Source organism: Vicugna pacos, chromosome 8, assembly GCF_048564905.1.
Source record: "Vicugna pacos chromosome 8, VicPac4, whole genome shotgun sequence".
In the NCBI taxonomy this organism is placed as follows: domain Eukaryota; kingdom Metazoa; phylum Chordata; class Mammalia; order Artiodactyla; family Camelidae; genus Vicugna; species Vicugna pacos.
In genome coordinates, this window is record NC_132994.1 from 985,426 (window position 1) to 1,006,443 (window position 21,018).

Consider the following 21,018-nt stretch of genomic DNA (forward strand, 5'->3'; position numbering starts at 1 on the left):
ATCCAGAAGCCATTAATGGAGAAGTAGGGGGCAGGTCTGGGATGGAGACAGCCAGTGGGGAGAGAGTGTGGGAAGGATGTGGTGGCTTTCAGGGCCAGTTGATAACCCAGCTCATTCCTCCTGGCTACTGGGAGAATTTCTCTGGAGGCAAGGAAAAAATTCTTCCTTCCTAAGTCCTTCCGTGGCTGGATTTTAACTGCAGTGCTATCTGGCTCCTCTGGGCCTTCTCAACGTCTGCCTGGCCTGAAGTTCTGATGGTCTGAGATAGCAAGACTGGTTTCTAACAAGCAGTCAGCTTTTTTGCTTTCTGGTAAATGCATTTTTGACTTTGCTTCCCTAGGTCTTTTCTGCCACCATGCTATATTATTAAGTGTTTGGATTTGCAGACCCTACCAGTGTTACCTGGCTTTTAACTGTAAATGTTTGCACTGGGAAACTGAACTAATAATTTCAGATTTGGTGGGGAGTGGGGTGGGCAACATTCTTGGAGAGAATAGAAAATGCACACCACTGTATAAAAAAGTAAAGGAGGTTTAGTTTTAGCCTTTCATTCACAAAATGTACTACATGATAGCAAAAGACATTCAGGGCATATTAAAAAATAAATACCTTGCAAAATTCTCTGCGTATATATAAGAATAAGGGGTGTTTAGGTAGTTGAACTCCCTAGCAATATTTGTTTTCTAAAAAAATCAAGTTCTTTCCTTTTGGTTTGTTTCTCTTCCTCTCACTGCCTTTGGAGGGGGACGTCTTCTCTTGAACTTGACTTAACTTCTCGGTGTTGTGTCTGGATTCTTTTCAGGCCTTTCCAATCTCAGTTTTACTCACAGGTCTCATTCCCCAGGATCCTGCTTGTCCATCAGCTCTGGGGGAATAGCTTCTCACACCTCCCTTGATGTGGGCAGCTTTGGCAGGCCTGGTGAGGGGTTGCGGGGTTGGGGGGGGGACAACTGCAGGGAGATCAGCTCAGTCCCGCCGGCTCAGGATTTCACTGGCTTGGGTCAAAGTTGACCACTTATAAAGTTGATTCAGCCATCAGGGAATCCGTTCCCTGTGAAGTCAAGTGTGTCCAACAGTCAGTCTATTTGCCCCACTGGCCCTGAATTTCATCATTTGCACATTTTCTAACTGAAGAACATTCTCATCCTAAAGAATATGAAAATGATGTGCAAAATTGCTCGCCACAGCGTTAAATCACCAAAAGCACACAAATTGACATTCAAATCACATTAACAATGAAAGGACTGAATAGGAACGGGTTGGCAAATGCATCTCAGAATAAGCAGCTGTGTCTATCCTTCCCCAATCTTGCTTTACTGGCTACCTTGTTAGCAGCTGTTGATGACAGTCATTGTGTTTAAATGTCCATGATGGCCTTGTTTTGAAAATGTATTTTGTATTTAATCACAAAGCAGAAATGCCTGAAATCTGAAGGCGTTGACTCATATAATTTCAAAATAGAGAGTCAAATATTCAAAATGACTGAATCTTGGCATTTTCATACACCCCCCCTAGCATCAGCAGTGTTTGGTTTCTTAGGATTTTTGACTTGAGGTACGTTACTGAACAGGCGGGCTAATGTTGATGGACCTTGGAATTTCAGCCACCCCGAGACATGCATTTTCATGCAATTGAAAGATAACGGGGCTTCTAAACTGCCTTTCACGGTCTTCCTGATTCTTGTGAATTCAACTTTGTAGAAGGGCTTTCCAGGTAGTTCATGCAAGATAAGTATGGCTAAAGGAACCCCTACGCCAGGAAAGATACCGGAGAACTTATTTCAGTTTGACGTGGGGCAAGCTGAGGGCATCTGTACTTTCTCCCGCTTTACACACGCTCTGAGATGATCGGGATCTTCCAGTCCTTAGAGAGTCTGGGTCCCGGGAGGGCTGCGGCCCTGCATCAAAAGCGTCTGTCTCCGTCTCCTCTGGACCCACCTCCTCATCAGTTATAAACAATCTGGATTCCCTCCATTTGGGGTAAAAATCTTGGCTGCTTCTGGAGCCACTAGACTCACTCCCCGAAAGCTGGATGTTCAGTTCCTCCGTGGATCGGATCAGGTTTTGTACAGACAGAGACTTGCCCAGGTCCCTGGGGACCACGGGGTGGACAGATAGCAGGGTCTCCCCACCCACGTCAAAGCTCTTGGGCAGAGAGCAGTCCTTGCTCAGGTTCAACTGCGCAGCAGCCGGAGCGCTGTCCTTGGAGGCGGCGAGGCAGGTGGCCACGTTGGAGATGCTGTCCTGCAGGCCCGCAGGGTGTGGGGACAGGGTCTCTGGCCGGGGTAGAGGCTGGAGGGCAGGGAGGGGTGGTGGGATCTGCAGTGTGGTGGGGGCGGCCAGCTTGGGCGCCGTGGGGACTTGGTTTTGGGTGGCTGCCCCCACTGCAGGGCCGTCCCCTTGGCTCCCTGGCACCTGTGTCGCCGGGCTGTGTGGAGCGGGGCTCAGTGCGTAGAAAGTCTGGGTGCTGAGCTCGTTTGGCGTCAGAATGAACTGCAGGCCTCGAGGGATGTTGGCGCTGGCTGACCTGGACAAGGAGCCGCTGTGCTGTGCAGAGCTGGACAGGTCTTTGCTGTCCGCTGGGCTCTGATAGTCAGAGGTCTGTTCACATTCAAAAGGTGGGATCTGGAAGGAGGCCAGAGTGAGGGCAGAGGCCGAGCCCTTCCGGAGGACCTGTTGATAGATGTCAAGCAGACAGTCCAGCTTGGACTCGATGGACTGTACCTGAAAGTGAGGAAAAGGTACAACCTGTTACTAAGAATGGGCTTCATGGGGACGGTGCAGGTCAGTGGTAGAGGGTGTGCTTATCAAGCACAAGGTCCTGGGTTCAATCCCCAGTACTTCTATTAAAAATCAACCAATCAATCCATCAAATTACCTCACTTCCCCCCAAAAGCCCCCCAAAACAAAAAGCTAAAAAACAAAAGAAAGATAAATACTCTATGATCTCACTTACATGGAATCTAAAACAAAAACAAAAAACCCCAAAAAGTGTCCAACAAAGAAAGATAAATACTTTATGATCTCACTTGTGTGGTATCAAAAACAAAACACAAAAACACACCTCCAAAATAGAAAAAAGATCAGATACGTGGTTGCCAGAGGCAGGGAGTGGGGGGGAGGGGACTGGAGGAAAGTGGTCAAAGGTACAAAGTTCCAGCTGTAAGATAAATAAGTCCTGGGGAGGTGATGCCTGACCCGATGACTACCGTTAACGCTGCAGTAAGATGTGTAGGAAAGGTGTTAAGAGAATAGATCCTAAGAGTTCTCACCCCAAAGAAAATAATTCTTTTTTTCTTTTTCTTTTTCTTGTATCTAAATGAGACAATGGATGCTAACTAACAATAAGCTTTTATTGCGGCCAACATTTCACAACATATGTAGGTCAAAATGTTATAATGTGTGCCTTAAACTTACACAGTGATACACATCAGTTATAAAAATAATTATCAACCGGGAAAAAAATTCTGGCCAAAACTTTAAGTGGTGTAGTTGAGTCATACCTGTTTTTCAACCTTGACCACCCGGCCGAGCATGCTGAGGTCATCTGTGGTCTCGTGTTCTGCTGTTACTTTCTCTCTGCTCTTCTTATCTGCTGTGATTTGCCCTTTTCCAAGAATCTGATCAACACTATTGGAGAAAGAGATCGGATTATGAGTGTGGAAGGTGGAGTATGCCTTAGGCCAGAATGAAGCGTTTTAAAAAGAAAAAAATGACTATCTTTAATTTACGTAAGAGGAAATAAAAATGAACTTCTGGTTCACATACTTATTTCCTTAATAGGAAAATTACATGAGGTTCATTTTCTCAGTATTCGAGTCCATGATGAAATCACTCATGGCTGATCTCCCAGAGGCAAAACTGTCCTAAACTACCAAGCACTTTGTCTGTTTCCATCTCTGACCAGGTATCCCTGAATTCAACCACTTAAAATATGACAAAATCATAATTATGATTATTTCATGTGAATAGAACAGATCATTCAATGAACATTTATTATCCATTGATAAGTGGGAAGTATTCAGATAACAAAGCTATAGTCTCTGTCTTGGGAATTCTAGTTGGACTATATATATATATCACATAAGCAAGAAACTTAAGGTTAGTTCTGCAATTACTGTTGTGGTTGAACTTTATAAAAACATTGAGAGCCCTAGATAGTTCCATGAAAGGACTTGGAAGACCTTGGCCACCTGGGCAGAGATTGTAACATGACCATAGCTCAGTTAAAACAATTTCCAAGGAAACTTCATCAACCTAGATAGAAATTATGTTTTTTGTGTGTGTCTTAGAACTGAATTATAAGGAATATGGACTCAACTTTCCAGTTTAGTTTGCTTAGAAACACAGGCAGTCCCTGCCTCCTGCCACGACATTTAATCTGTTCAACTGTGAGCTCTACAAGGATGTGGCCATGACTTTGTTCATCTCAGGACGTCTACTGTGCCTGGAACATGTTACAGGTTCAGTATGTACCTGCTGAACAAATGAACGGATGGGTGAAAAAATTCTGGTTTCTATAACTCATCGACAAGTGTTTTGCTAAGGGCCCAGTATATGCCTCACACAGGGCTTTGTGTGCTGTGGGCCTATAAACAAATATTTAAGAGTCAGGCCTTGTATTTTAAGAACTGTTCAATCAGTGTTCACAGCAGCACTATTTACAATAGCCAAGACATGGACACAACCTAAATGGCTATCAACAGATGACAGGATAAAGACGTTATGGTATATTTATACATTAGAATACTACTCAGCCATAAAAAAGAATAAAATAATGCCACTTGCAGCAAAATGGATGGATCTGGAGATAGTAATTCTAAGCAAAGTGAGTCAGAAAGGGAAAGAAAAATACCATATGATATCACTTATAAGTGGAATCTAAATTTAAAAAAAAAGACACAAATGAATTTATTTACAAAGCAGAAACAGAATCACAGACATAGGAAACAAACTTCTGGTTGCCAGGGGGAAAAGGGGATGGGAAAGGATAAATTGGGAGTTTGAGATTTGTAGAGATACTAACTACTATACATAAAATAGATAAACAACAAGTTTCTACTGTATAGCACAGGGAATTATATTCAGTATCTTGTAGTAACTTATCATGAAAAAAATATGAAAAGGAATATATGTACATGTGTGACTGTGCATCAGAAATTGACACAATACTGTAAACTGATCCTACTTTAATTAAAAAAATGGAAACAAAACTGTTCAATCAAATGCTCCTCATTTGTGCCACTCATTTCTCAGCCTCTTTTTTCTGGTACAAGATACCAAGGTCATAACGCTTTTACACTCTCCATAGACTCTAGATGTTGGAGGGGATCAGAGAAGGGAAAGATCTGTTTCGTGGGCTGGAGAGTTGGGTAAAATTAATGAAGGAGAGAGATTAGCTTAGTTCTGAAAGATGCTTAGGATTTAGGCAAAAGCGAAAATGACAGCAGCGGCAGCAACCACTCAAATGACATTAGCAACAACCATGAACATTTCCTGAGCACACAATTAACGTGTGTTAATGCATTCAGTCCTCGTAACAGGCCCACGAGGCCCTCAGTAACATCCCCACTTTTATAGCTGGAGACACTGAGACACTCTATAGTTAGAGGCTTTTAATGACTGATTTGCACTCTTAAAACTATGTTAAAGCAAAGTCAGGTTGTCCACTAAAAATGAATTAGAAATATGGAATTCAATTTAAAAGAAGAAACAAAAACAAAAAAGGAAAAAAGAAACAGAACAACAAGAAACAAAGTGAAAAATAAAAACAGAGAAGAAAGGAAAAAATGAAAAAAAAGCAAAGAAAAAACAAAAAAATTTTAAAAGAAAAAATATAAAATATAAAAAAGAGAAAAAAATTAAAAAAAAGAAATATGGAATTCAAGAGTTCACTACACAGCAATTCCTCCCAGACAGTGTCTATACCTGTTCCTTTAGAACAAATGTTTGCATTGCTTACCGTGTTTGTAGGCTTTTAATTCTACACAACATGTCCAGATGACCAGCAGAATATTGTTCAATGACATCTTTTACATCATACGGGCGTAACGTTTCCTTAAACTTCCGTTTTGCAACATGAAATTTCATAATTCTACAAGGACAACATATTACATATTAATCTTCATAGCTGCACTGAATGAAGTTACTCAAAAGTCTTCCTAGTGAATACGAGAAAATCTGGGTGAAAAAAGTTACACATCAAATAATTTTAGGCTCCTATAGAAATGCAACAGAAAAGCTTGAGATTACAGTGGACAATTTAAAAATATCTCATGTGAAGCACACCAAAGTAGAGAAGAAAAATACTCTAAAAAGGAGACTAATTATTAAGTGCTGCACTTTTTTAATGTCCATTGAAACCCTGAATTAAAATCAAACTCAAAATCAGTTTTACCTGTTCCATGGGATCCCCCAAAAGTCCAAGATATAATACCCAGAGAATGCATCCCTTAAAAAATATAGAAGCTGAGGGGGAGGGTAGAGCTCAGTGGTAGAGCACATGCTTAGCATGCATGGGGTCCTGGGTTTAATCTCCAGTACCTCCATTTAAATAAATAAATAAATAAGCTTAACGACCCCCCCGCCAAAAAAAAAGTGATGGAAATTCTTAGTTTAAAAAAAGTAGGAAAAAAAAGCTGTTAAAATGGCCTTTTATGTAACTATATGCATTTTTGAGATGCAGGTGTGTCTGCAAAACTCTTATTCTCTCTAGTGAAGTGTACATTTGTAGAGAAATTTATGAAAATTCTGTTTCATAAATTATTTCTGCAGAGTACTGCTTGATTAACTAGCCAAGTTCTTTTTGTTTCAAATATAACCCACTCAGCAACTAAACTTGGATGGCTAAGCTTTTCAGAACCAGAGATTTCTTTTATTACAATGCTTCCCCTAGCATGGGCTCTAGGTTTTAAAACAATGTTTCATCAATGAATTCCAGGATGCCGAAAATAACTAGGCTGCCCAAGATAGCCAGTTACTGCAACAATTTGATACAATTCCCGGAGAAAGCAAACAGGCATAGCATTTTAATGCATTTGTGCAGCCTTACTGCAGGTAAACTATAAACTTGGTGTTTATTCAATTATTAAATGGCTTTTAGATTCCTATTATCACTCTCATGGGTCCCAGGCTGGGAATCAGTCAACTAGGTTCCATGAACCGAAATGTATTGTTCCTTAGTGGAAAGTGGTTAAGACTAGAAATAAATGTAAGGTGAGGAGGGTATAGCTCAGTGGTAGAGTGCATGCTTAGCATGCAAGAGGTCCTGGGTTCAATCTCCAGCCCCATCATTAAAATAAATAATAAATATAAATAAGTCTAATTACCTCCTCCACGTCCCCCCAAAATAAAGGGATTGTCTCAGTCCCTTTAAAATTTAAAACAAAACAAAACAAACAAAAAACAAATGTAGACTTCAAATGGAAAATTACCTAAGTGATCACTGATTGCAAGGAATCCAAATTGTTTTATTGGTTATAAAGTCCCAAACTTTATCATGTAATTATATTATTAACTTCAAGTTGCTTGTATTCTGGCTATTCCTGAATCATTTGTCTATAATATACTTACTCTCTCTTTCTGTCACATGCATTTTCATGTCTCATCAGGTAAACATCAAATTCCTTAGCATGTCCTTTAAGGCTGCTTATGGACCAGCTTCTGTCTACATCTCTCACCTCATCCTCTTCTTCCTTGGAACCTGAGGTTCCAGCAACAATAAGATACTTGCAGAAAAATACCATTCAATCAATTATATACTGTAGTTTATTTGCATATGCTATTGTCTCTTCCTGAAATCCTACAAATATCCTTAAGACTCAGTTCTAGTACACACTACTACATACAAAATAAACAGCAAGGACCTACTGTAGAGCACAGGGAACTATATTCAATATCTTGTAATAACCTAATAAAGAAAAGAAAATGAAAGGAAATATAACTAAATCACTGCACTGTACACCAGAAGCTAATGCAACATTGTAAACTGACCATACTTCAATTCAAAAAAATTAATGAATTTTATATCCAGGGGGAAAAAAAAAGAAGAAAAGAGAAGGCAGAGAGTGGAAAACCTGGGAGACTGAGCTGAGCCTGGCAGTCAGTAACTTCATGCAAACTCCTTGATCCCTCTAGTCTCCCTGGTACATTGAAAACGGCTTCTGTCCCCTGCAGTGCAGTGAGCTTGATCTATGTGCCCAGTGTCCATCTACTGGACAGAGGGAGCAGGTCTCCCATCACTGTGCTCTTGCTGGATGGCCAGCATTGCACTCAGCCCTTGAAACTCAAAGACTTTTCCACCTATGATATTTGTTTGGGTCAAGTGCAGGTTCAGGAGGTAGCGTAACCTGTTCAAGGTCATGCCTGCTGGTAAGAGGCATTTTTTTTTTTAATGGAGGCATTGGGGATTGAACGAGGACCTTGTGCACGGGAGGCATGCACTCTACCACTGAGCTATATCCTCCCCACCAGAGGCAGGTTTTGCTGATAAAAAGGTCCATGTTTTTACTGCTCCAGTAAGCCAGCATCACAGGTTAGGTCACAGGCAGGCAAACCGGTAAAGGTTCAGGAGAATGTCAGGCTGTCCACCGACCTCCTCCTGCTTCCTCTGTGCATTCTCTGGCACCCTCACAAGCGAATCCCAGGCCGCATTCATCTGCTCAGCTCACAGTCATCTGTCTTCCCAAAGAGGGGCGATGCTCAGAGCACACTCCACCCTTAAACTGACTACCATCCTTCTCTCAAAGGGTCCCTTCCAGGAATCAGGCCAAGGCCGACGTGGCCTTAGACTGTAACATTTTCCCTTTCAGCATCAATTCTAGGGGTCCTCTGCTTACTTTACCCCAGTTGTAGGATGTGCACATTGGTCTCAGTGGGGGCATCAGTTTTGCCTTATATTTTCCACCACCATGCAGTTAGTCTCTGTGATCTGGGGTGCGAGTAGGCCATTTTCTGGTTATTTGCAGGAAGAAATGAAGCCCAAAGTTCAATAATTCTAGATTTCAGGAAGGCTATGAAGGTGATGAAAATTGAGGAAAATGTCCATAGTGGCTGTTAGACTATGAATTTGATAGGTGGTTTAATTCGATTTTTTTCTTTCCAAGATCATTCCATTTCAGATACTAAGACTTTAAACCACAAGGTGTGGGGAAAAGAGCTAGGGGTTAGGGGAGCCCCGAGCTGGAAGTGACAGTTGGAAGCCCTGGGAGGAAGAGGAGACCCTAATTTCACATCCTGATTCTTGCATAGGCCACCCTGAGTGTTGTATATCTGACTCCAAACACAGCTGGACATAAATCCAGACCGACTCAAAGTCTAGACAAGGGGTGCAAAGTTCTTCCTGTAAAGGGTCAGATAGTAAATATTTTATGCTTTATGGGTCATATGTGGTCTCTGTTGACACCACTTTACTCTGCATTGTAGCATGACAGCAACTATAGGCGGTACAGACACAGATGAGTGGAGGTCTGTTTCAATAAAACTTTACCTACAAACACAAGCATTGGGTTGGCTTCTGGCCCCACCCTGTAGTTTGCTGACCTCTGGTCGAGACAAGACTATCAGTGGGGAAATGCCTCGAGCTCAGCAATTAAAAACAAACCAACCAACCCCGCCCCCACAAAGAAAACAGACTTATGATTACTAGGGGGGAAAGGGGATAGGAAAGGATAAACCGGGAGTTCAAGATTTGCAGATAATAACTACTATATATAAAATAGATAAACAACAAGTTTCTATTCTATAGCACAGGGAACTATACTCAATATCTTGTAGTGACCTATGAAAAAGAATATGAAACCTAATATATGTATGTATTTGTGTGACTGAAACCTTATGCTGTGCACCAGAAACCGACACAAAGTGTGACCTGACTATACTTCAATTAAAAACAAATCAAACTGGGTGTGTGTGTGTGTGTGTGTGTGTGTGTGTGTGTGTGTATAGCGCCTGTGAACTGGTCTGGAAGGAAGAAGCAGAAAACTTTAATGGACTTTTATTATGCTTATAAAAGAAGTTTAATATGATCTACGGATTGCCTGGTAGAAAGGAGTGTTTGAGCAAATCATTCTAGAGTAAAATTAGGACCTCTAAAGTGCAGTTAGTGATTAAGATGCTACACTTGCAGGCAGTCCTTGGTGGTCTAATCCTGTGAGAAGGGTGCTGTCATCGGCTTCATTTTGCAGGTAAGGAAACAGGGCAGTGAAGTGACGCGCCTGAAGTTAAACAGCTACGAGGACTGGATCTGAATCAGTCCGCCTCCAGTGCTGGGCTCGTAATCGTAACGTTCTACTGTTGTCTTAATATCAAGATCTTAACATTTTATTTTATTTTTTGAGAGGGAGGTAATTGGGTTTATTTATTTAATGGAGGCACTGGGGACTGACCCCAGGACCCTGTGCACGCCATGCTCTATTGCTGAACTATACCTTCCCCCAAGATCTTCATATTTTACTGCAAGACAACAACAGCGGAAGAGATACTTTGCTATGAGATGACTCCCCGCTGCCGCCCACGTGCCTGGCACACAGCAGCTGCTCATTAAAACTCTGCTCCGTGAATGGCCTGTTCTTACTGGTGGTGTTGGCAGGTCCTCCCAGGGCCAACAAAAAGGAGAAGTAAGTGACACTCCCATTGTCTTCTTTTCTTCACGAGGCTAAACTGCAGCACTGGAGACAAGATAGTGCAAAGAGCAGGCACCCCTAAAGCCAGCCTCCTCTCATGCTGTTGGTAACTAAGGTGAGGCATCTGGAAGGAAAGCTCTGTGCAGAGCTGATGTGCCAGGCAGGACCAGTAGAGGGGGGAAGAGATTCACTGCAAACGTACACTGGCAGCTGCGCTTGAAACTGAAGTCTGCTCCTACATTTCTAAGCACGAACAAAAACTAAAGCAAAATCAAACTCCGGGGGGAATAGATCTATATATACACACAACACATGTGCTCTTATAAGGAAATGTAGGTGCATTTGTTGTGCTGCCATGAGTTACAAAATCTTGCAAAAGTCTTGTTCCAGCCCTTTAAATCAGGGTAAAAACACTGCATATGAATATGCAGAGATAAGAATGATCAGAAAACAGAAGAGGCACTGACTGTCGCCACCGCCAAACAGATGGACAGGCCGGGCCAGCAGCCACACCACATGTGGGGCTGAGGGCTCAGCTGATGGCGGACCTGAGAGGGGTCGTAAGGCAGCAGGAACCCCCAGCCCAGCTCCTCAGCTAATCAGAATCAGCCAGGAAGCCCCCAAAATGCCAATATCTGGGTCTCACCTCTGGAAACCCCATTTTAATTGCTCCAGGGTGTGGTCCAGAGAGTTCATAAACCTCCTCAGGTGACCTGAACGTGCAGCCCAGGTTAAGAACTGCTGACGTGGAGGTGGGGTTGGGGTGGTGGTGCTGGGGTGACCTCCACACTCCTAACTCCGGGCACAGAAGTGGTGCGGGGTTTCGCATCCATCTTCCCAGTCACACACATCGTACCTATGAGGCAGAGGGTCAGCGCGCCCTAGGCTCAGGTTCCAATCAGAACCCAAATGCTTCCAGACTCTGCTCCTCTGAGTAAGACCTGAAGTTCCCTGCAAGAGCCAGCTATGAAGTTCCATTAGCTTCTCAAAGGACTCTGCTGGAAGGGAAAGGAAGCACCACTCATTCTTTCAGTAAATCTTCATTGAGCTCCTACTACGGTGTGCAAGGCACTGTCCTGGGGTCTGAGCAGCACCAACTCTGCGGGAAGAGAGCTGGCAGAGTTGAAGAGGTCTCCAGGGATCCCATGGTCCCCAGCCTCTTTCTCTCTGCAGCCCCGAAGGCAGGCAACGGTCACAGCAGCAGAAGCTCTGAGAGGATTCGAGAGTCTCATCTACCCAGAGCCTGGTGAGCTCGGGGCGCCTGCTTCCCTAAGTGGTACCAAGGGCCTACCTGGTGAGCAGGACTGAGTCATTCATTCATTCATTCCTTCACCCACCCATCAAACATTTGTCGCGTGCCTCCTACGTGCCAGGCTCAGTGCTGGATGCCAGGGATAAAGAAGTGAAGAGAGAAGCCTTGTGGCTCGAGCACATCCCATCCAGCAGGGCAGACAGACGGGCAGGCACAGGTGGGTGTGCAGGACAGGAGTGTGTAACCCAGACTGGCGGGTGGTGGGGGCTAGGAAACGATTCCAGGCCTTTACCCCGGTGCTCTGCACCCCATCTCTGTGGATAGATTATCAAATTTCTCAAGGCTCGGAAGTGGCCCCTGTGTGTTCCTAGATCTTAGTATTTTGGCGTGGATGTGCCCCTCCCCCTTGCTGTACGTTGGCTAAGTGTGTCAGTTGACTCTACCAACATGCATTCCACACCCACCTCTTTCCCCGTCCAGCAAATTCAACCCCCTGATTTCTTACTCCCCATGAGAAACACAGCATCTCTCTGCCTTAAAAGCACTGGTCCTTGGGGGAGGGTATAGCTCAGTGGTTAGAGCACATGCTTAGCATGCACAAGGAACTAGGTTCAATCCCTAGTACCTCCATTAAACTAACTAGACCTAACTACCCTTCTCCCCCCTCAAAAAAGCACAGGTACTAGGGCTCATTCTGTAAGGGACCCAGGGCCTTTTGATCACTGAATCCCTCCAAGGCAGCTCTCTGGCTCATTAGAGATTGGCCAAGAGGTGAAGTTGATTACGGAGCACACTCAGCAGATCACTGGGACTACAGAACCTGATAACTTGGGTCACTCCTGAGGGCATGTGTATCACTTGTCTGAATGATTTATTGACGCTATTTTCTTGTTAATACGTGTCATGATTCTATGATACAGATTTGCATTTGTGTGTGTTTAGACTTTGAAACTGTTTGAAACTGGTTGGAGAATTAGATATTCAAGACTCCTTTACCCTTCTTTAAACAAATTTTTTTCAAATCATTCTTTTTTTCCTTCCAGTTTTACTGAGATAAAATTGATATATACTGTATACTATTTTTTTGGCGGGGGTGGGAGGTAACTGGGGGTTTTTTTTGGTGGAGGTACTGGGGGCTGAACCCAGGACCTCTCGCTTGCTAGGTGTGTACTCTGCCACTGAGCTATATCCTCCCTGCCTTTAAAAAATTTATTTTAAAAAAATTGGGGGGGTAATTAGGTTTATTTATTTATTTAATGGAGGTACTGGGGATTGAACCCATGACCTCATGCATGCTAAGCACATGCTCTAACCCTGAGCTGTGCCCCCCCCCACCCTTCACCATTCTTTCATCTCAGACTGGGCTACTAGCTGGTGATGAAGTAGCCCCAGGAGCCCCTAAATCCACTGGCCAGTCTCATTTTCTGGCTTTCAACTCTCGATAGAGGCATGTCCACTAGCCACACTGGCACACAGTCTACCAGAAGTCTTTAATAAAGGAGCAAGCAGGTATCTCACGTGGCTGACCTAGGGATCAGGAAGGCTCTGTGGGCACACTGTTTCCACCACTGGGAGTAGAGTTATTCTTCTAATGCTTAATATTATTGTGCTTTATATTCAGGATCTAATAGGCTCTTCCGTACACACTGTTTGGTTTTCTTCTAAAGAGGTAGGAGTAGTAAAACCCGAGCAAGAGCTTCCGGATCCAGCAAGTCTGCAGATGGGTAACTTTCCTTCCTAGGATTTTGTAAGTACTGATATCGTAATTAAATTGGGGAGTTTTATTTTCCTCAGAGTATAAAATCCTGCATAAACTTTAAAGTGGGAAATAAATAAGTAAATAAATCAAGTTGCCCATAAGTGTTGATTGCTCTTGAATATTTTTGGTCTCAGCAATGAGTAGGAGATTCGGTTGAAATCGTACCCAAATGAAAGGTTAAAAATGAGATGCTGCAAAGTCAATGCATTTCCAGTGAAAACACCAGTTGAGTGCAGCCTCTTGGCAAAACGTGGTCACAAGCAATTATCTTCAAAATGGAAACAAAGAAAAAGAATATTCCAGGGAATATCTTAGCTGATTAAAAATATGTGCCAAGTGATCTATCAAACGGTCTTCTGACAGCGTCCTTTACTATCACACGTCATATTCGGCCATCAAGAGTGTCTTCATGGTGACTCGCAAACAAAGACTCATCACCTCTGCTGAAAGAACAGAGATGTCATCAGCAACATTAAGAACTCGTGGTGGTTAAACTGCTTGTACTTTTAACAAAAACCCACAAGGGCAGACATGTGCCTCTTCGTCTCTATTTCTGGAGTATTCTTGTCCGAAGTAGAAAGTGAGATTTAAGGAGGATTCAGAGTTGAGGATGCATCTTAGAGGACGGTGAGCAAACGGTCTCGAACATGCATCGTAGAGTAGGAAGAACACAGTGCAAGAGAACTGGAAAATGTCATTACTCAGACTAGGGTTCCAGTGCGGTGGTACCTGCATTGCTGGCGCCTCACTCAAAACCGACGAGTCATCGGCTGGTCTCCTCCTGGCTGATCAGGTCTGAGCAATTTCAGAAGAGTTAATGAGTCTTTGCCAGTGATAAAGAAATTCTTGACACCTCACCTATGTTCCCTAATAGGAAGATAGTGTAAGATTCTGTATATATTTTTTTTAATTGAAGTGTGGTCAGTTTACAATGTTGTGTCAATTTCTGGTGTACAGCAAAATGCTTCAGTCATACATGAACATACATATGCTCGTTTTCATATTCTTTTTCATAAGTTACTACAAGATATTGAATATAGTTCCCTATGCTATAGAATAGAAACTTGTTTATTTTATATATATTAGTATCTGCAAATCTTGAACTCCTCGTTTATCCCTTCCCACCCCTTCCCCCCCTGGTAACCATAAGTTTGTTTTCTGTGTCTGACTCTGTTTCTGTCTTGTAAATAAGTTCATTTGTCTTTTTTTTTTTTTAAGATATCACATATAAGTGATATCATACAGTATTTTTCTTTCTCTTTCTGGCTTACTTCACTTAGAATGACAATCTCCAGGTCCATCCATGTTGCTGCAAATGGCATTATTTTATTTTTTTTGCTGAGTAGCATTCTAATGTATAAATATACCATAGCTTCTTTATTCATTCATCTGTTGATGGATATTTAGGTTGTGTCCATGTCTTGGCTATTGTAAACAGTGCTGCTATGAACATTGGGGTGCAGGTATCTTTTCAAATTAGAGTTCCCTCCAGGTATATGCCCAAGGGTAGGATTGCTAGATCATAGGGTAAGTCTATTTTTAGTCTTTTGAGGACTCTCCATACTGTTTTTCACAGTGGCTGCACAAAACTACATCCCCACAGCAGTGTAGGAGGGGTCCCTTTTCTCCACACCTTCTCCAGCATTTATTGTTTGTGGACTTTTGAATGATGGCCATTCTAACTGGTGTGAGGTGATACCTCATTGTAGTTTTGATTTGAATTTCTTAGAGTGTAAGATTCTAATAGATAATTTTAAAAAGTGTTATGTTGACAATCTGGCTTTGAACTTTTTTCCTCTCTTGGATTTTTCTCCGAAGTTACTTGTGACCACCTTGCTGCCACTTTCGAAGGACCTTCTCACTCTATCTTCTTGACTTCTTTGCAGTGTATAACACTGTCAACCCTGCCTCTTGTTCCGAGCGCTCTCCTCAGCTCCTCAGCATCCCACTGCCCTGGTGGCCGTCTGTCTGGCTGCTGGGTCTGCATCCATCCGCGCCTTCCTCCTCCCACAGGCAGCGCTTTATGGTCTGTGAGCCTCAGATTCCGTGCATACTGCCTGCTCTCTTTACTCCCGCACTCTCCCTGGTGACATTTCTGTAAACCATCCATTCTGTGCTGACAACAGCCAAGTTTGTCTTCATCTCAGACTTCCCTCCTGGGGTTCACTGGTTACAGGGCCCCACTGAGGCCCCTCAAACTCAACACTCACAGCAAGGCACTGTCTCCCCCCACCGCTGGCCACCGACTGAGCATCTGGATGTTTGTCCCCTCCCTGATTTTCCTCCTGCTCTGTCGCTTCATCCTCTCCAGCCGGTAAATATCCAAACCCCATTGTTGTTTCTGTCTGCAGAGCCCTGCTGTCCATCCTCTGTTACTCTTTACCAGGACAGCTGGGCTCTGGTCTCCAGCAGATCAGGGGCTGTGCAAACAGGTGTCCCCACTTCCCGATCTGTCCTTCACCCCAGTCAGAAGTTTGTTTTTAGGGGATGGAGTGAAGCACCAACCTGATAGATTTACTTTTGTCCTTAAAAGCCCTTTGCCTTCCTGCTTGCCAGAACGGTTCCTGCTCTGATCCAGTCTGACCTCTCCTCCTCCCATCTCAGTCCCCCACCAATACTCATGCTTTCTAACGCCACCTCCACCTTTGATCCTTGGTAACTGCAGCTGCCGCTCCTAAACACACATTCTTGCTAAACTGGCTGGAACCCACAGAGCAGCCCCTCAGGACTCCAAGCAGGGATCTGTCTTTCTGGTTATTTTCATCCCTGTGCCTTTGAGTACATGAACTGGTCCCTGGGAGGACCTTTAAAGAGCCTGTCATCAGGCTGCTGTGCGACTGGAAGAGAGAGACAAAGTAACTTCTACTTCCCACCATCCTCTTTCTTCTTGGGAGGGGGCTCATGAGGGCAGCAAATCCCCCAGAGGACACAGAGGAGAGGTCTACTCAGAGCACTGCCTCTTGGCTTGGGGAGAGCATTTCCCATCCAGCTCTGGGTGGGAATACCCATCATCAAAGAGGAAACAGGCACAGAGAGGTAAGGTGAGTGACTTGAGGTTGCACAGAGGCCATCGGGTTTCTTGGACTACCTCTCCTGAGCTGCTCTGGGCAGGTGCCTGGGTAGAGTCAGGCTGCAGCTGCAACCCAAGATCCTTTGTGTCTTCACCTCAGACCTTACTGATTCATTTGATTCTCTAGAAGGCAAGACAATATAAGAGGTAGCGTACACAGGAGAGTACAGACATGGTGACTCGCACGGAGCCACCAGAAGAAAGTGGCATCCTCTACAGCTCTTGGTCACTTCTTTTCAACATCACCAGTCATCCCATTTGAGTTGCTGTGGTTGTCTTCACAAGAAGATAGGTTGTGCAGAATTCTGATTCATTTCTTTTCTTTTTTGATGGAGGTACTAGGGACTGAACACAGGACCTCAGGCATGCAAAGCATGTGCTCTACCACCAAGCTATACCCCCACCACACACAGTGTTTTGTATCATATAAGGCAATATTGTTGTAGGTACTGACAGATGAGTCATCTTATAAACATACTTATGGTGTCAGTAAATATAGTACTACATTATAAATGTATTTTCCTTATGATATTCTTTTGTTTTCTTTTTTCTTTTTTTATGAGGAAGAGGTGATTAGGTTTATTTATAGATTTCCACTTGGAGGAGGTAACGGGGATTGAACCCCTGACCTCTTGGGTGCTGAGCATGCATTCTACCACTTGAGCATACGCTTCCCCTCTTATGATATTCTTAATAACATTTTCTTTCCTTCAGTTTAATTTTTTGTAAGAATACAGCATATAATACACATAACATACAAAGTATGTGTTCATTGATTGTTGATGTTAGTGGGAAGCCTTCTGGTCAACAGTAGGCTATTGGTTGTTAAATTTTAGGGGAGTCTTAAGTTATACACAGATTTTTGACTGTGAGAGGGGGTCAGCAGCCCTAACTCCTGCACTGTTCAAGGGTCCACTCTACAGTGAGAAGTGAGTGTGCAGAGTGTTCAAGAGTTTATCAGTTTGCTTGTCAGTCTGTTTCCTTCCCTGCTAATTTCATCTTTCTATTTAGAAATTCATTTCTATGGGTGGATGACGAGACACTTAACACTGAATTAGATCATTAACAAGATATAGAACTTTTATTAAAAACAAGTGCAGGCTTCACTTCCAGAGATGAGTTTGAAAACAAATTCTGAACAACTCGTGCATTCAGACTAAATAATATTTTGAAAATAACCTGTGATGATCCTGGAGGAACTCTATAAAACTAAGTACTCTTCTGTTTTTTACAGCATACTTTGGAAATGTATAAGAATAGCTGTTATTCACTATGATGAAAAGTGATACCATTCATTAAAAAAAAGTCTCAAAGTGCATTCTGGCAGCGGGATCCAGATGAGTTCGGAGAGTGGCCTTAATCATCTCATTGCCTGAGAATCTTTACTCTCAAAAATAATTAGAAACTGTCAGGTGTTTAATAAATATTAACAAGTGAAAATAAGATTTCCGACTTCACTCTTTGTGAATGTAATCATATTTTCCATGCTGTCATTCTTGCAGTACGGTATATATTTTTTGTTACACATTTTAATTTTAATTTATCCCTTAGGAAAAACTTTAATTATTGTAAGAGCTACCGGAAGACAAAAGACATGTTCCAGTAGTCATATTGGGGCAGGGGAGGGTCTAACTCAGTGGTAGATCATGTGCTTAGCATGCAGGAGGTCCTGGGTTCAATCCCCAGTGCCTCCATTAGAAAAATAGATTAATAAACAAACCTAGTTACTTCCCCCAAAACAAACAAAAAAAGTAGTCATATTAAGTAATCAAATAACCAAAAAAGAACAAGGAAAATGCCAAAGCAAAGTTGCTGTTTTAGAGATAAATAAGAGATGGTTCACACTTGTAATCAGCAATATACATATAAAATACTACTTTAGGTGAGCTGTCAGAGGTGGGCAGGTTCACGCAAAAACATTCTTCTAGTCAACTGATGTTCAATTTATTATGTAATTAAACTCAGAAAAAGGGCACCTTTGCATGTGACTTACAGACTTATACTTGCAAACTCCTTTTCAGAACTGCTAATTATATTGGTTGGTCTTTTGATTTTTAGAAATTAAGTGTTATCATGAGTCAACGATTACCAATTATTAATCACTGAGTGTAGTTATTATGTTTTTATAGACTCCAACGATTTTAAATGGAACTTAGAAGTGATTAAAAAAAACCCCACTAAGCAGAACCAGGATATGGGGGAGAAAAACATCCCATCAAGAGTCATGTGTAGCAAGCAGAAAGCTTCCAAAACCCACAAAAAGGAAAAGCATATAAATAACAAAGTTCTGTTAAAAATAAGGAGCCAGGAAAGAATTCTGAAAATCAAGGGAATTCTGCAAAGGACTGTACCACAATCAGTCACGTTTCTAAAGGAAGGTACTGCAGAGTAAATCTTAAGCCGCGGCTGAAGTGCTTAGCCAGCAGAATAAACCCATTTTGTTTTCTTTCCTGCAGCTCAGAAATCTTTTTAGAGGCTGTGAGGCACAAGCAGAAAGCTTCCGAAGGTCTGGGGAAATGACACAAGCTGGGGTGAGTATGGCTTTCAGGAAACTTAACCTGCTCCCCTAGATAAGATTTTACTGTACTTGCTGTAAGCCAGACTAATCTGGGGGTGAATTGCCCCACATTAGGGTCTTGGATGGATGAATGAATGAAAGTAAAGAATTTCAAGGTGACTTCTAGACCAGAGAAGGACTTTCTGCAATGATGGAAACATGCTGTTATCTTCTCTGCCCAACACACACGCCACTAGCTACAGGTGGCTGTTGAGCACTTTAACTGTTAGTAGTGCTGCAGATGAACTGGATTTTAAATTTTGTTCGATTTTAACTAATTCAAACCTAAATGGCTATGGTATTGAGCAATGCAGTACAAAGCCTTTCTGTCCCTTTAACTGAAGGCTTCAGGTATCATTTTACTACATATCCTTGGGTTTTCTGGGTTTAAATATTACCCAAGGCTTCTAGGATCCCCATGGATAGGGCGAGCATACTGTTTTCCAAACTGGGATACTTTGAAAATGACAAGGAGTGTTTGTAACACCCCTGATGAGACAAGAGACAAAATCAGGGATGGTCCAGGACAGATAGGAAGGCACGGATGCCCATCCATAGGGACAGCTGCTTGTAGGTCCTACTGGGGATTAACAGGCTTTGCTCTGCTTCTTTTTGGGTTGCTGTTACAGATGTGTGAGCATCTTCTGGGGTCCATTTTCATCATAACATGATTTTTTTTTTTGCTCCTAAAAACACTTACCCAAACATTTATAACCCATTTCTCCTTTTCCAGTGACTCCCAAACACAAAGTAGAGCAACGTCTAACATGATGCTAAATGACTGACTACAAACAGAAATAAATAATCAATCATACTGATATTGGAGCTTGGACCAAGTATCTGAAGAGCTAAACTGGGCCGGATACTTTAAGTTTTCCTCAGGCCTTTTGGTAAGAGGTGGAAAGAGCCAAAAAGATAGGAGGTATCCCTTTGCAGTACAGTCACTCAGCATTTCCCTGATAGGTGCACATTCTCCCAAGGGGATTAAACTGGGCAGCCTGAGACTGGAGCAGCTCATTTAGTCCAGATCCTGGATTGTTTGAGGGGCTGGAGCCTGGAAATACAAATATAAGTTGCTTTGGACACTCTATGAGTTTTCTGCCTTCGTAGAGGACACAGATTAAGATCAGCCATCAAAATGATATGTTAGCAGCCTAGGAGCAACACACTGCAGAGTAAGCTCCCTGTGATCAGAACTCAACCTGTCCTGAAATAACACAGGGGGATTTTTCTTTGACCCAAAATACAGAACATGAATTGAAACATCAAGTCAGAAAAATAATATTAAAAAGCCATTTGTATCTATACCCTGGACGTCCTTAAAGCAACAAACTCACATGACGAGCCAGTTCTCATGTAACCCGTCTGGCATGGCCTGGCTTGTCAAACCCCACCCACCTTCTACTGTGTTGAACACAGTAAAGTTTTATATTAAGAAAACAATATTTCAAAATGTAATAGGCATGTGGATGACTAAGAAGAGAGAAAGTCATTATTCCAGGAGATTTACCTGCAGGAAAGAGAATTTAGCAACGGAGTAGTTCAAATAATCAGAGGAAGGTCTCAGAATCATTTCATCAAAGGTTCTCACTAACCTGATTGCTCGAATGACAGTTTTGAGTGGTGGGGTGAGGTCCTCCACGGAGACGTCACACTGGCATCCTTTCTCATCATATGCATCTTCAGTGCCCAGCGCTGTGTCAGCTGCAGGAGGAAACAGCCGCTTAAATAAGAGATCCAGCAGCAACTTAAAACCCAT

At 42.7% G+C, this 21,018-nt stretch overlaps 1 protein-coding gene across 4 annotated transcripts in view; it reads right to left on the reverse strand.

The window, feature by feature from the left end:
• Positions 1-532: 532 nt before the first annotated feature.
• KCNQ5 (potassium voltage-gated channel subfamily Q member 5) overlaps positions 533-21,018 on the reverse strand; it is a 456,708-nt gene continuing 436,222 nt past the window's right edge. For all 4 annotated transcript variants that reach the window (XM_072965455.1, XM_072965458.1, XM_072965459.1 and 1 more), the window contains 4 exons: positions 20,855-20,963; positions 5,962-6,093; positions 3,503-3,629; positions 533-2,723 (listed from right to left, as the gene is read on the reverse strand). In XM_072965455.1, coding sequence (XP_072821556.1) covers positions 1,776-2,723; positions 3,503-3,629; positions 5,962-6,093; positions 20,855-20,963 — 1,316 coding nt within the window. In that variant the 3' untranslated portion in view covers positions 533-1,775. The remainder of the gene's footprint in view (positions 2,724-3,502; positions 3,630-5,961; positions 6,094-20,854; positions 20,964-21,018) is intronic.